Source organism: Oryzias latipes, chromosome 10 (genome assembly GCF_002234675.1).
Source record: "Oryzias latipes chromosome 10, ASM223467v1".
Taxonomy (NCBI): Eukaryota; Metazoa; Chordata; class Actinopteri; order Beloniformes; family Adrianichthyidae; genus Oryzias; species Oryzias latipes.
In genome coordinates, this window is record NC_019868.2 from 28,885,433 (window position 1) to 28,900,116 (window position 14,684).

At 43.1% G+C, this 14,684-nt stretch overlaps 1 protein-coding gene across 1 annotated transcript in view; it reads left to right on the forward strand.

Moving 5' to 3' along the window:
• Positions 1 to 13,544, forward strand: part of LOC101173872 (melatonin receptor type 1A-like) — a 33,275-nt gene extending 19,731 nt beyond the window's left edge. Inside the window, exon 2 of the mRNA XM_004073612.4 lies at positions 6,696 to 13,544. Coding sequence (XP_004073660.2) covers positions 6,696 to 7,465 — 770 coding nt within the window. The 3' untranslated portion in view covers positions 7,466 to 13,544. The remainder of the gene's footprint in view (positions 1 to 6,695) is intronic.
• Positions 13,545 to 14,684: the final 1,140 nt, after the last annotated feature.

Consider the following 14,684-nt stretch of genomic DNA (forward strand, 5'->3'; position numbering starts at 1 on the left):
TCACAAAGCTTAATGATAAGCAGGGAAGAAGCCTCACCCAGAATGTCAATTATCAGGCTTCCTCGTACCACGGGAAGACCGGAGAGGTGATGAATGCAGAGTAAACATTTATCAGGTCACTGAGGACACCAAGGTTAAACACAGCAGAAAAGCTTCCACCAACTCCTTCATTAGTAGAACTACAAAGGTGAGACACACCTCTGAGGTGCTGGAAGCTTTCAGAGGAGCAGCTCCCCGTGACATTTCACTTACACAGTAGAAGTGCGTTTAGTCAGTCTACTATTGAATTTTGAAGCAAATCAATCACAGTAAAGGTCAAACGGGGAATTATCCACTGGCCCGTGCGTCTAGAACTCAGAACTGGATGAAGAAATTCTCCTTTGATTGAGAGAAACCTCTGGGAAAATGGAGCTGACCAAAAAACAACCACAGAATCATTTCAAAGGAAGACACCAAAATGAACTGTCACCAAACCAAATTCATGATCCCACCTAAAATCACGTGTTGCCATGGAAACCATGAAGATTTTAGAAAGTGATAGTATATTTTTTGGGTCAACAACATATAAAAATGAATACAAATGTGTGTCAGATGGAGACTTTAATAAAGCAACAACTGAACCTCCAGTGAGTTCATGTGGAGATGACGGCGTCTCTTTTAGTCGTTTCCTAACCATTTCTTTGGTTTTTGATTCGTATGGGATTTAGGATTTTTATTTGGTTATTATTTTTGGTTCAGTTTGTTTTAGTTTTCTGTTTTTTTGTGTTTTTATGTCTCTTAATCCACTACTATTCGGGTTGCCGTGCTTTCTATTTGTATTGTAACTGTCATTCTGTTTTTGTAATGTTGCTGCAAACTCAGGTCGTTGTTGTAAATGGGAAATTGTTCTTCATCGACCAAACTGGATAAATAAAACTTCTACGCGCTCAGTAAATTGTTCTGCTTTGGGAATTCACATTTTTGTTTTGTGTTGACTTTGCCTTTTTGCTGCTTTGTTTGGCTCCGCCTTCTTGCAGGTGCTGTTTCTGTTCTTCCTGCTCTGATGGGTTCAATGTCCGATTTTCTTTTCCTTTTCTTTCGTTTGCTCCAAATGTCTTGGAAATGTGATCATAATCAGATCCAAAAAAGTTGAAAGTAAAACAGTGACTTACGCTGAACACAAGGATTGGGTTCATTGCCTGGAGTGAACTTTCCCTCGGCGGTGGGTTCCTCCATCAGGACCATGCTGGTCAGAGCTAAGGAAAGGTCTGTCAAAGAGCTGCAGTCCTAAGACAAAGAGACAAACTGAGACGTGAGTATTTTAGACAATAAGAGGGAAACAAGAAAAAAAATGCTGTAGATTTGTTCACGAGGTGTTAAGTAAGGGTTAAAGGCCGACGGAGTGTGTATTACCAGAAATGAACGCACGACCGCGGAAGCCTGAACCGTCCAACGCGAAGCGCGTTAACGCTAAAAATGCAGACTTCGTCTGCCGTTAACCTGCTTATACCACGGTCACTTACAAAAGAAATAAATATTCAACCAGTTTTAAGTCTTTTAACTCTTGTTATTTTTTTGAGTTTGGATCGCTTTTTTCACAAAAAGCGGACTATTTGTTACATGGTGAGGCGCCCCCTTTCCGGCCCCAGCCTCGACTGCAGCGGTAAAGGAAAGCGATATATCTCTGCTGATGATCACGATGGGTTAGATAAAGCATCAGTTCAGAGAGAAAGTTCACCTCTTAACGCTTGTTTTTGTCCGGATGATGAAGCCAAAGTTTGTTTTAAAGAAGCCGGCGCAGTGATACGGAAGATTCAAGATATGTGGTTGGAACTACTTTTTTAGGCGTACATTATCACTGTGGATTATCACATTTTAAAGCACACCCAGCAGCCAATCAGAAAAGAGTATTCACCCGGACCATGGTATAAATCCTCCCTTTGTGTTTTCAGATGAGGATGGTAAAAAAAAGTGGCGTGTTTGTGAAATATTCCTCCCATTCTGACAGAATCCCTTTTCTTGTTGGGGCTTTACTAGTCAGACTGCAGGGCTGGAGGGCCGGCATCCTGCTGGTTTTCCAGAAACGATGCCTTATCTGCTGTTGATCACCTGGATCAGGTGTGTTTATGTGAGGAGCTTCAATGGCAGATTAGTTGGTTTACATGTAGGACGCCGGCCGTCAATGCCTGGAGTTTCACACATGTCCAGCAGATTACAGTTTGTACTGGGTAGTAAAATCTCACCTTTATGTGATGCTTTTCTGCAAAGTTGACAGACTTTCCAAAGTGGGGGCAGAGTTACTGCCGGGGGGGGGCACAGGGGATCAGTCTTAAATGGGCTTTCATTTAATGCACAGCAGGAGATTTCCATTTGCTGTCAAACCAATGTCCAACCTGCCAAGAACAGAAAACATGACAAAGCATAACTGGCCTTTAGCCTCACCTGAGTGACAGCAGAGACCACCACAGCCACCACGTACATTAAGTGCAGATTGCACGGATGAACATTGGTCGTACATAAATGCACATGGAAAAAGTGAGAAAGTTGTGGTCTTAATGGGTGATTTTCACAGATGGATCACAAATAAACCATGTTAAAACCACGGCCGACGTAGGAATAAACCACGCAAAGAACACAGTAATCATGAACCGTGCGTGAATGTTTATGTACAATTTATTAGTGATTTGTGCGTCAGTTACATAATTACATTGTGATCTGTGCGCCGGATGCTTGATATAAAAGTTATACATCTGTGGTTCATGCGTGACAAAACGGTCGTGGAAAGCCACAATTTTGCAAAAATCAAACACAACTGTGTTAGATTTACGTAACAATTATGTATAAACTACGTAAAAAAAAACGTAAACTGAGTCGTCCTCAACTGATGAATGATTTTTAGCAGCTCAAAACCGAAGTCACATGAAGATCCGTCAGCCAAAATCCTAGACGGACATCTGCGCACATCCGATGAATGACGAAGGAATGACGCAAAAACCACGTATAGCACGCATGGATCACGAAATACCGAAATGTCAGACGCGGAAAATACACAATATGAACGTAGTGGCTGTGTGACCACAGAACCGCAGCCAGAGAACAAGTCGGTAAATCTTTTCAGAGCTACTCTACTGTACCGAAGCTGCACCATAATGAGAAAAAACATAAAAAAGTAAAGTTCTGGACACCCCAGCCGGGCTTTTAGCACAGGTGGTTCAGCAGAGACGTTTTACACCACCCAGGAGGAGCAACAGGTAGGCAGCAGCTCGAAGGGTTCATTTCGCCCCTGGGAATCGAACCCACGCCAGACCTACAACCAGCCAACTGAGCCATCCTGGTGCAAAATGTCAAAGCAGTGTAAATCTGGTGAATCCCAGGCTGTTTCTCTCACAGCTCTGCAAAGGTTTCTGCATATGAAGGTCCCTACACGTACAGCTCTATCATCCCTCGCATGGTTTTTACTTTGAAAGTTAAAAATAATGTTTCTATAAAGCGTAGGGGGTCAGAGGAGAAACCACTGCACTGGACTCAAACAAAGACTCCATCTTTCAGGTCTAACACGCACGACGTAAATCAGGTCAAACTGGATGAGGTTCCATTTGTGCCAAAAATATGAAAATATGTCTTTGGTCCATTGTCTATGTCAGGGGTCGGCAACCCATGGCTCTGGAGCCACATGTGGCTCTTTCATCCATCTGTTGTGGCTCCCTGTGACTTTGGAAAATAATGAGTATTTTATAATAATTAAATTTTATTTTAGTTTTTTCAATTTTCATGGCATTTCAAAGGCGCTGCTAGCTCCGCACGAAGCACGAGCCACGTAAAAAAACAGCTTCGTAATGAGCTCGTATTTATCGGGCGAGACCTGCAGAGCTGATAGCAGGGAGAGGCACGCGGGGCGGCTTCAATAAACACTCCGATCTTCTGCCGGGAACTTGACGTGCCGTGGGGCAGAGACTGATGACAGACTGAGAGTTCGCGCCAGCGTTGCCAGATAGAGTCACAGGTTTCCAGCCGAAAAGTCATCTGAAAACCGCCAGACCCAGCCAAAAACCGCCCAACACAGCTTTTGTTGATGTTTTTTTTCATACTGGACTGATAAAATAAAAGATTTTTCTAAATAAAAGATAGTTCAGACTAAAAATAAAATGTGTACAATATTGAATATTTCTTCAGCAGGCCGCCTTATTCCATTCATTTGCTTAACCCGCTCTATCCCCGCTATAACCTGAGTCCGGCTCTTTCATCCTTGTGCTGCGCTGGAGCGCCCCGACTATCGTATTTTGCGCTCTCTGTGTAGGACACACTGAGGAGCGCGGGGGAAACAACTCTCAGCTGCAGAGGATGTGAACAGGTGAACAGGTAGAGAGGAAAAGCAGGTAGAGAGGCGGAGGAGGGGCTTTGGCTTCAAACTCTGTCAGAGAGATGCAAACACGGGCGTCAGATTGAGAAGCAGCTTTCCCTGAAGGAGTTGAAGCAGAGACTTTCTCTGGGATGATTTTATGAACTCACACATGGAAACATGATTACCAAGTAGAACTCTTCAAAATAATAAACCTGATCTCTCCACATTCTCAGTGTCTACCATGCATTGATGAACACATCGCTCCATGCAGCGATCAGACCAGAACCAGTAGCTCCGCCCACACGCGGCCGCGGTATCATCCTTTAAAGAACATGATGTGAATTTGCAGCGGTGTATGCTTCAGACGATCTCCGATTGGCCAATCTCCATGTCAATCAAGTCCTGTACTTCTCAGTGAGGATTTTGATTGGCTGGTGGATTTTAAAGAAGTACTTTTTTTAAAATCTTTTCTGGCCCGCGATCTACACTCATGTCATTGAAGATCGACCGGTAGATCGCGATCGACGTAATGAGCACCTTTGAATAATGTATACATGCATAATATTTATAATGATGTCAAAACGGGTTGTGGTTCCGGGAGCTTTCTTTTTTATTAGGGGCGGTCCCAAATGGCTCTTTGAGTAAAAAAGGTTGCCGACCCCTGATCTATGTCTATTAAACAAGTTCATTGAACATTGGTTCATGTCTATGTACTACTACGCAACATCTTCTGCATGTCCATGCTTCTTTGATTAATACTTTGTATTTGCTTTGTGATGTCCATGTTTGCTTTATGCCTAAAACTTTGCATTTGTCTTTATTATTGTCATTTCCCCATGTCGTCTCATTACAGCGTCAGAAAAGTCCTTAGCAACCGTTGCTAGTGTCAATAGCTTCGTCATTTCCCCATGTCGTCAGGAAAATCCTTAGCAACCGTTGCTAGTGTCGTTAGCTTCGTCGTTTCCCCATGTCATCAGAAAAGTCCTTAGCAACCGTTGCTAGTGTCGTTAGCTTCGTCGTTCCCCATGTCGTCAGGAAAATCCTTAGCAACCGTTGCTAGTGTCGTTAGCTTCGTCGTTTCTCCATGTCGTCAGGAAAATCCTTAGCAACTGATGCTAGTGTCGCTAGCTTCATTGTTTCCCCGTGTCATCAGGAAAATCCTTAGCAACCGTTGCTAGTCTCGTTAGCTTTGTCGTTTCCCCGCGTCGTCAGGAAAATCCTTAGCAACCTTTGCTAGTGTCGTTAGCTTCGTCGTTTCCCCATGTCGTCAGGGAAATCCTTAGCAACCGATGCTAGTGTCGCTAGCTTCATTGTTTCCCCGTGTCATCAGGAAAATCCTTAGCAACCGTTGCTAGTCTCGTTAGCTTTGTCGTTTCCCCGCGTCGTCAGGAAAATCCTTAGCAACCTTTGCTAGTGTCGTTAGCTTCATCGTTTCCCCATGTCGTCAGGAAAATCCTTAGCAACCGTTGCTAGTGTCGTTAGCTTCGTCGTTTCCTCATGTCGTGTCCTTAGATCTTGTCGTATTTCAAATTTTTCCAAAGTTGTCAGAAAAGTCCTTAGTACGGTTGCTAAGGACCTTCCTGACGACATAGTGAGACGACAGGGAGTAACGACAATAACAAAGACAAATGCAAAGTTTTAAACATAACGCATGAACCAATGTTCACTGAACTCGTTCAGTAGCCCTTGTGCTATCCTATGGGGTCCAGATGACCTGATCCTTACATTGACATCTTCTCCCTACCATGATAAAGGTGGATAAAGGTGGAAAGATTTCATGTAATCCATGGACACCAGTGAAGATCACAAATCATTGAAGAAAAAAGGTTCAGAGCACTGTCTAGTGGGTCTAGATGACCCAACTCCCAAGGTTAAAGTGCCTAGGATAGAACAAGGGTTAAACATAGACAATGGACCAAAGACATATTTTTGGCACAAACGGAACCTCATAAAACTGCAGCAAAAATTCAAAGATCTTAAATAAAATTAGAAGGATCTTCTGTCAACAAATCCCACTGGCTGACTGTAGAATCTAGAACATTTCCTTCAAAACTGGATTCATGAAATCTTTGAGAATCTTCTATAGATGATGACAGAGTCTGACTGCGTCTCATTCTCATTTTGGCTCCAGCTGTGGCTCGGTTGCATAAAAACGTCTTCTGCTTTATCAACTTTGACTGTTTTGGCTTCATGTATGAGAAAGGGAACAGTTTGAGGGTTGAGGAGTCTGTCACCTGGTTTTCACAAAACTTCGTTGGCATTTTTCAAATGAACAGTTACGGGTCAGTTATTTCAAAGGTCAACTCCCTGTTTGAGTGAATTTGGCTTAGCTTCATTTGACTCCTCAGACGTGTACCTCTTCCTGTCTTGGTAGGAAACGCTTTTGTGGTGAGCCTGGCCCTCGCTGACTTGGTGGTCGCCATCTACCCGTATCCGCTGGTCCTGACCGCCATCTTCCACGGCGGCTGGATAGCGGGCTACATCCACTGCCAGATCAGCGGCTTCCTCATGGGCCTCAGTGTCATCGGCTCCATCTTCAACATCACGGGGATCGCCATCAACAGATACTGCTACATTTGCCACAACCTGAAATACGACAAGCTCTTCTCCAACAGCAACACCATGTGCTACGTCGTGCTCGTCTGGGCGCTCACCGTCCTCGCCATCGTGCCCAACTGGTTCGTGGAGTCGCTGCAGTACGACCCCCGGGTGTACTCCTGCACCTTCGCGCAGTCGGTTAGCTCGTTGTATACTATCACTGTCGTCGTGGTGCACTTCATACTGCCCATCAGCATCGTCACCTACTGCTACCTGCGCATCTGGATCCTAGTTATCCAGGTGAGGCGAAGGGTCAAGCCGGACTCACGGCCCAAAATCAAGCCGCACGATCTACGCAACTTCCTCACCATGTTTGTGGTGTTTGTACTGTTTGCTGTCTGCTGGGCGCCACTCAATCTGATTGGCCTGGCAGTGGCTCTGGACTCCAGACTGAGCCGGGCCATACCCGAGTGGCTGTTCACGGCCAGCTACTTCATGGCGTACTTCAACAGCTGCCTCAACGCCGTGATCTACGGCGTCCTGAACCACAACTTTAGGAAGGAATACAAGAGGATAGTCCTGATCATCTGTAAGTTCCACTGCTGAGATCAAGCAAAGATGCCGCCGCCGCCAACGGGGGCTTGTTTTGTAATTTTAATGACAAGAAACATTAAAAGCCATGAGCAAAAAAATAATAATAATAACTTGACAGAAGGGAGAAAGTAGGACATGAGGGGGAAAGAAAACAAACCCATTTCGGAAAGAAGCTGGAACACATTAGAGGAAAAAAAAAAGGATCAGGCAAACTTTAATGGCTGGAAGAGAAGTTGAGATGAGGTCAAATAAACGATGCTACACGGGAAGTTCAGTGATGCCTTCAGGGAAACCAGGAGACTTTAAAAATGTAGAGAGCCTGGGAGAAACCAGTGTGGAAGCAGCTCTTGACTTAGTAATACGTTTCCTCCAAAAAAAAAAAGAAAAGAAACTGCTTCTGTCTTCAATTCAACCAGCTGCATTCCTCGTGGTGATGTTGGACGTGAAAATGTTGTGATCATCTTCATTTCGACTCCATCCAGCCCTCCTTCAAAGCCGCTCCTCACAAAATGGAAAATATTAATGAAGTAGCACAATTGCTTCAGAACACTCAGGTATAAAAGTACAAATACTTCAATATTATAGTAATGTTTTTAAGAAAATCCAACTTTCTATTCAGAAAAAAGCAAATATCTCTAAAGATGATTTACCTCAATTATTAGCTGTTATCACAGAAAAGCAGAGATAAAGACATAAACGAGTCATTTATCACAGAAAGTAATCCAGTTGTTTTAGGGAAATGACATTTAAATAAGTTAAAAGGTTATATAACAAATGTTTCACCATCTTGTGTTTTATTTTTTAAACTGTTTTTTTTATTTTTACGTTTATAACAAAAAGAAAGTCCATTAAATTATGGCACAGAAGTAAAAAAACGTCAAACTAGAAAGGCAAAACCATGACAGTAATTTAGACTCTTTCCATATCATCCATGTAAAAAGTGGATTTTATGTTTTTATCTTTGGAACTTCCCCTCCAAAAAGAAAAACAACAGATGGAGATTTTTGGATGACATGGTAACAGAAAACGGTAGAGCAGGTCGTCCAACAACCAAAGGGTTGGCGGATCGATCCTCGCTCTCCCCAACCAGCCGCCGCCCCCCGAGCACGACCAGCCCACAGCCCACCGCCCCCCCAGGGGATGGGCCAAATGCGGATAAAGAATTTCCCCATTGAGGGATAAATAAAGTATCAATTATTTATTTTAGAATAAGAATTATAACCCGACGTGCTTGTCTGGTTATCAGAATACGTAAAGTTGATTTAAAGTCCCAACTGGATCATTGTACATAATAATACAACAAAATTATAGCAGCCTTGGAGTGGTATACTATAAATTTAATCAAAATATAAACAAGTAACCAATAAAAATACGAGTAATAAAAAATAGAATACAATGGAGTGCAATAAAGTGCAGCATAATAAATATTGTGTGGAGGTAGATGAAAGTCAGTTATTGCACACATAGCCATTTAAAAAAACTGCCGTTTTCTGGGACATAGTTTCTGCAGAGCAGCAGGAGAAATTCACCCCTGACTTGTTGAGACCATCGGTGCGAAGCGCCTCCACCCCTCTTTAGAGCAGGCAGCTTGTTTTCTACATCACAAACACAAGCCACAATTTTTGAATAAAGAAATAATCAGAAGTACAATTTTAACTTTCATTTTGTTTATATTTTCCCTCCACCGTCAGAAAAACACCATTTTTCATCTGAGTGGGTGTTTAACGGTCCAGCTCCGGTGTTTGTGAGATTATCCCTGTTTAATACAATCCTGCAGACAAATCTGCATCCTTCAAATGGTTTGAAAAAGGAAAATCCAAACACATCCCTCTTGTATCGTTATGCCCAGATCAAAACTCCAAAGACCAGGATCCCCTATTTCTTTTGGTTCTTACGTTAAACGCACTCTTTAGCATTTGCAGTTCACCTCCATGACTGAAAAGCGTCGGGGCAGAAGCTCACACCCTAATCCATCTGCAGATCAGAGGACTTTTCCCAAATTGTTACACATCTCACGCTCTGCTGGAGCCAAAACCCCGACGACTCAAACGTTTCCAGAACTAAAGACGGCGATAATCCCAGCCGCAAGACTCAAACGCCACTTCTACCTCATTAAAGGGACACGAGGAGAGGAACATACTAGATCTGAAATGATGAAGTGCACCCCAAAGCACAATCTTTTAATGCCACCGAAGTCATCTTGTGTCCAAAAGCCGAGCAGACGGCGGGCTGCAGGATCGCTACACGGTTAATTATGAAGAGACTTGGATGGGAAACAGGATTATGAGCATCAGAAATATCCAGCCTTTCACTGCAATAAGGCACTTTCTGTGAAAAAAGAAATCACATTTCTAATCACGACACACAAAAAAAAAACAACCCGGAAATGATTCCAGCTCAGTTAGAACCAACAAAGTCGCACACATCTGCATTAAAAATAGATTTTAGCTGCAGTGGTGACTCTGGAATGGCAATTTTCTTCAGATAAAACCCTTTTGAACATCCAAAAAGTTAAGAATCAGCAGAAAAAGAATTCAGAATGTATATTTTTTTAAATAAGAAACCGTTTTCGGACTACAGGGACAAATGCAGGAACCACACACCATCCAAAACCTCTTAGGTTCTTCTGTTGTCAGACACGGGTGTGTTTTTTACCATAACTGACATGTTTGGATGCACGTCTTCCGTCTTTGTCAGAGTCGTTGCGACGACTCTGACAAAGACGGAAGACGTGCATCCAAACATGTCAGGAATGTGAAAAAAACAACACCAGAAGTCAGTCAAATGTATCTTCCAGACTTAATTAACCAGTTCTTCAAAATCATGTTAGGTCTGCTCGTCCGACATCTATCAGTCCCCAAAATGACCATTTCGGCTGAGAATTTACAATGATTTCCAAAAGTCTGAGCGTTGTGGATCTAACGGGTTTTTTCAGCTCATCTACAGAATCTACTCCATTTCTATTCATCAGTTAACTGACGTTTATGGAAATGAGCATCACGCAGAAACATGTCAGGAGGGATTGGAGGCTCGACGTCGGTCCATGTCAGCATATGAGCACAAGATTCAGTGCAGCTCAAACAGGAAAACAGTTTGATTTGGTCATTTAAAGCTTCAAAAACAGAAGTGGAGTTCTGCTTCCCAGAAGGATTTGGGGCTTTTTTATTATTTATTTATTTTTGACGCTGGAGAAAAACCTGTCAGACATCAAATAGAATCCTAAAATGTCCACATTTGTATGTATTTCTTTTTATCTTTCCGACAGAAGAGGATGTTTACTCTTCCTCGTTCATGTCTCACTCAGATCCAGTCATACTAGAACTCCCATCACGGTGTACTGGACATTTCAGTCACTTCAGGACTGGAAATAAACATTGGTGTCCTACATCACATCATCATTCATACTTTTTATTTACTATATTATAATTCAGGATGATTTAGATCACAATACATTAAAAGAGTTTGGCTTTTGGAGCCAATTTCTCCAACTGGTGTTTTTATTTTTTGGAGACGAGACACTTGAACTTTGAAGAGTTTCCCCCTGACATGAAAACATCCCGTACTTTTTTTAAAAACGCGTTTTTGCCGTGCAAAAGCAATACCGACGCCGACCCAGACATCCAGCACCAGCGGCCCGTGCTTCCCCCGAGCCCCCCTGAGCGATGAGATGTTCCAGGTCCCGTTCCGAGCCGGATTCTGACCACATCACTGTGTTTCACGGGTCTGCAGTGGCAGACGAATGTCATGAATGTGCGAACAGGAGGGCTGTCCGTCTGCTTCCGTCCAGCGTTAATGAGCTCTGTGTGCGGATCCAGCTGCTCCGTCCCGGCTCAAAGGCCCTCTGAGGAAAAGCCGCCAGCCGCAGGGAGTCCTTCATTTGCCTCAAACTGCCGTTGATGAGAAATGTAAGGGCAAAGCGAGTGTGACATGCATCCAAAAAGCAATCAGAGAAACTCCCACTTTGTGTGGCTGCGGCTTGATGGACTTCAGTGGTTGGTTGTTGCCTGATGACGATGGCGTCAGCGTTTCCATTTAGCAAATTAAAATGCTAATTCAGAAAGACCTGCAGGGTTCATTTTTAAAAACAGCATTTTGGAAAACTTCTCTCTTGATGAGAAAATATGAAATGAAGTGAAGATGGAGGTAATTATCTCTAATGAGCATAAAGAGTGGAACCGTGAGCTGCTGGTCTCCAGAGGCTCGCTGAGGAATTTATGCTTCTGCTTTCAACCATCGTGGTGACGTCAGACGTGAAAATGTTGTGATCTTTTTCATTTCTCATCCACCCAGCCCTCCTTCAAAGCCGTGACTCAGACTCTTTACTAAATGGGAAATATTGATCAAGTAAAAAAAAATACTTCTTCAGAAAAGTCACTGAGGAATGTTCTGTAGTTTACCTCCTTGGGATTTCTGTTGTTTGTTTTTTTAATGAATGAACTTCTGAACAACTCTAAGCAAAAGGAAACGATGATGAAATGAAAACAGGAAACATTCCACTCAAAAATCCCAACATTTGTAAAGGTTGAGGCTTTCCCAGCATCCGTGTTTTGAAGCTGGACGTTCATCCAAACCGAGAGGTGGGGACGCATCAACTGATGCTGAACCCTTTAAAGACACCAACAGGTTCTTCAGCTAAAGCAGCTGTTTGCCTGGTCCTCTGTAACCAGAGCAGACCTCACAGGTCCAGTTTCCGTCCCCTTCGGGCTACAATATTTAGAAAAAAAAGAGCCTCTTCCTTCCTGCTTCCGGTCGTTGAGCTTAAACTCAGCTGAGACAGCCTCATGGATGAGTGATAACATTCAGCTTTTTGAGTCAAAGAAGTGATTTTTCCTGAAAGAACAGATTATGACTCGTTGAAATGATGGAGCCACATTTGTTGAGCATCTTCTTCCCTGCTGGTTTTTTTTTTTTATGCTTCTGTGCTTTAAATTCCACATCCATGGGCGGCGCCTCCACCTTTAGGCTGGGGGCTCGTGTGTCAACAACATTTGAAATTCAGGGTCAAAATGTGGAGAAGATGAGGAGATACAAGTAGCATGTAATGGTGGAGTAAGTATGATGGTGTGGGGCAGCAGCTCCCATTTAGAAAAAAGAATGAAGAACGTTTCCTGATTGGAGGACGAGTTAGAACATAAAAGGAGATTTTGGTTGCATCTTCCTGTCTTCAGAGGTTGGATGGAGCTGCCAGCAGCCATGACCTCAATTTGAACAATTATGGGATGGATTTCTTAATATTCATTTGCCCACATGTGTTTTTCTTTACTTCTTGAGAAAAATGTGCATGCATGTGTCGTCAATAAGGGTGCACTGAGCGGTCTACCCCCCCCTGTCATGAGGGTCACCTGCACGCCCCGTCCAGGTTGGAGCAGTTTCCACCTGCAGACATCTCCTATCCACCCGTACGGTCAGCTGGGACGGCGGCATAAACCAAACACACCCGTGGCTACGCTTGAAGATGAACCCAAACTGGGTTTGTTTCCCGTTTTCAAACGTTCATCTGAAAAACTGCCCTGTCACACGACGATACGATTTATTTAGTAAAAACAGATTTTTCATGAGAAACACGGCGTGGATGTGAACTGAACTCCATTTAAAGGGAAGTAAACTGGCTCTTCTCATGAGGAACGTTCCCCACTTGAAGTCTAGATTGCAGAACAGTTGGTAGAGAATACGTTGATGCAAAATATTTCCCATTAAGTCTTTTGGCTTTTTACTTTATCAAACAAAAATGTGAATTCCCGTATTTCTACGCTCATGACTGTAGCTGCTGTTGTTAGAGCGGCCTGATAAGGATGGTGAAGTTAATTAGTCGACTAAGGCTTTAAAAATACACAATCAGCCTTTTTCCTTCTCATTATGCACTTCAAAAGAGCCATTATTTTCTTTTTAGTGCTTCAAAATCAATGCAACGACTCTTGTTGTTTGTGTGTTTGCAGCAGCTGAGAACTGCGTGTGTGCGAGAATGTACCTGTTTTCTTGTCGCACGCCGCTTTGCATATCGCCGTGGAGAATGTTTCATGTGACCTTCTGTAGTGCCGATGATTCAAAGAGCCCTGGAAAACATGTCTTAATAAAGGAGAAGTCACTGTGAGACGCCTCCGTCTTTGCTTCACATCTCTGCACCTTCGTCCTCGGTCCACACACTACTTTAGACACAAACAATCACTTTTTGTGGATTTATCTACCAGAGAAAAATAAAAAAAATACTCACTATTGGAGAATTGATGCACCAACAAATGAAGGAAGACAGTAAAATACTAAAAGATGTCTGCTCCTTAAAGAACAGCAGCACTTTTCAATGAAAACATGACAGCAGTCTGGTTTCTCTACAGTCAAACACATGCCTGAACATAATCTATCAACTTGTGTAGTTGCCGCGGATACCAGCTGATCTAAGAGGCGGGCCGTCGCCGGGAGCAACGCCAGCAGTCAACTGAGTCTACACCACAAGGACGGGAGAGGAAAAAGGAGAGAAAAGGCAGACTAGTGCTGGTGGCAGTGGGAGGGGGGACAGCAGAGAGGCAGCAGGTTTTAGAAGAATTTCCAGAAGGGTTCATCAGTAAAGAGTGGGATGCAGTGTGAACCCAGGGTCAGGCGGGCCGTTCCCTCAGGTGGACCATCCCTCATGTGAGCCATTCCGCAGGCGAACAGTCCCCCATGTGGCGCGTTCCCCATGTAAGTAAGTTTTTATTTATATAGAACCTTTCACAGATAAAATCACAAAGCGCTGAACAATAAACAATATACAATCCAGTAAAAGCAGAAAAACAATCAATTAAATATAATGCAAAGCAAAACTAAATTGAAGAAAAATAAACATAGAATAAAAGTAACAATAAAACCAGTCAGCTAAAAGCATTTTTGACTAAAAGTGTCTTCAGTTGACTTTTAAAAGAATCGACTGTGTCGGCCACACGAAGGGACAGAGGGGGGGCATTCCAGAGTCTGGGGGCTATTCCCTGGAACGACCGGTCACCTCTGGTTTTATACTTCGTCTTAAAAATCTTTAAAAGATTTTGATCCGAGGATGGGAGGGCACAGCTGGAAGCGTAGAGACAGAGCAAGTCTGATAAGTATTTTGGGCTCTGTCCATTTAAAGCTCTATAGGTTAAAACTAGAATTTTAAAATCAATACGCCACTTGATTGGGAGCCAGTGCAAGGAGGATAAAATGGGGGTAATGTGTTCCCTTTAGTCTGATCCTGTGTTAAGAACAGATTTATTAAAACAAG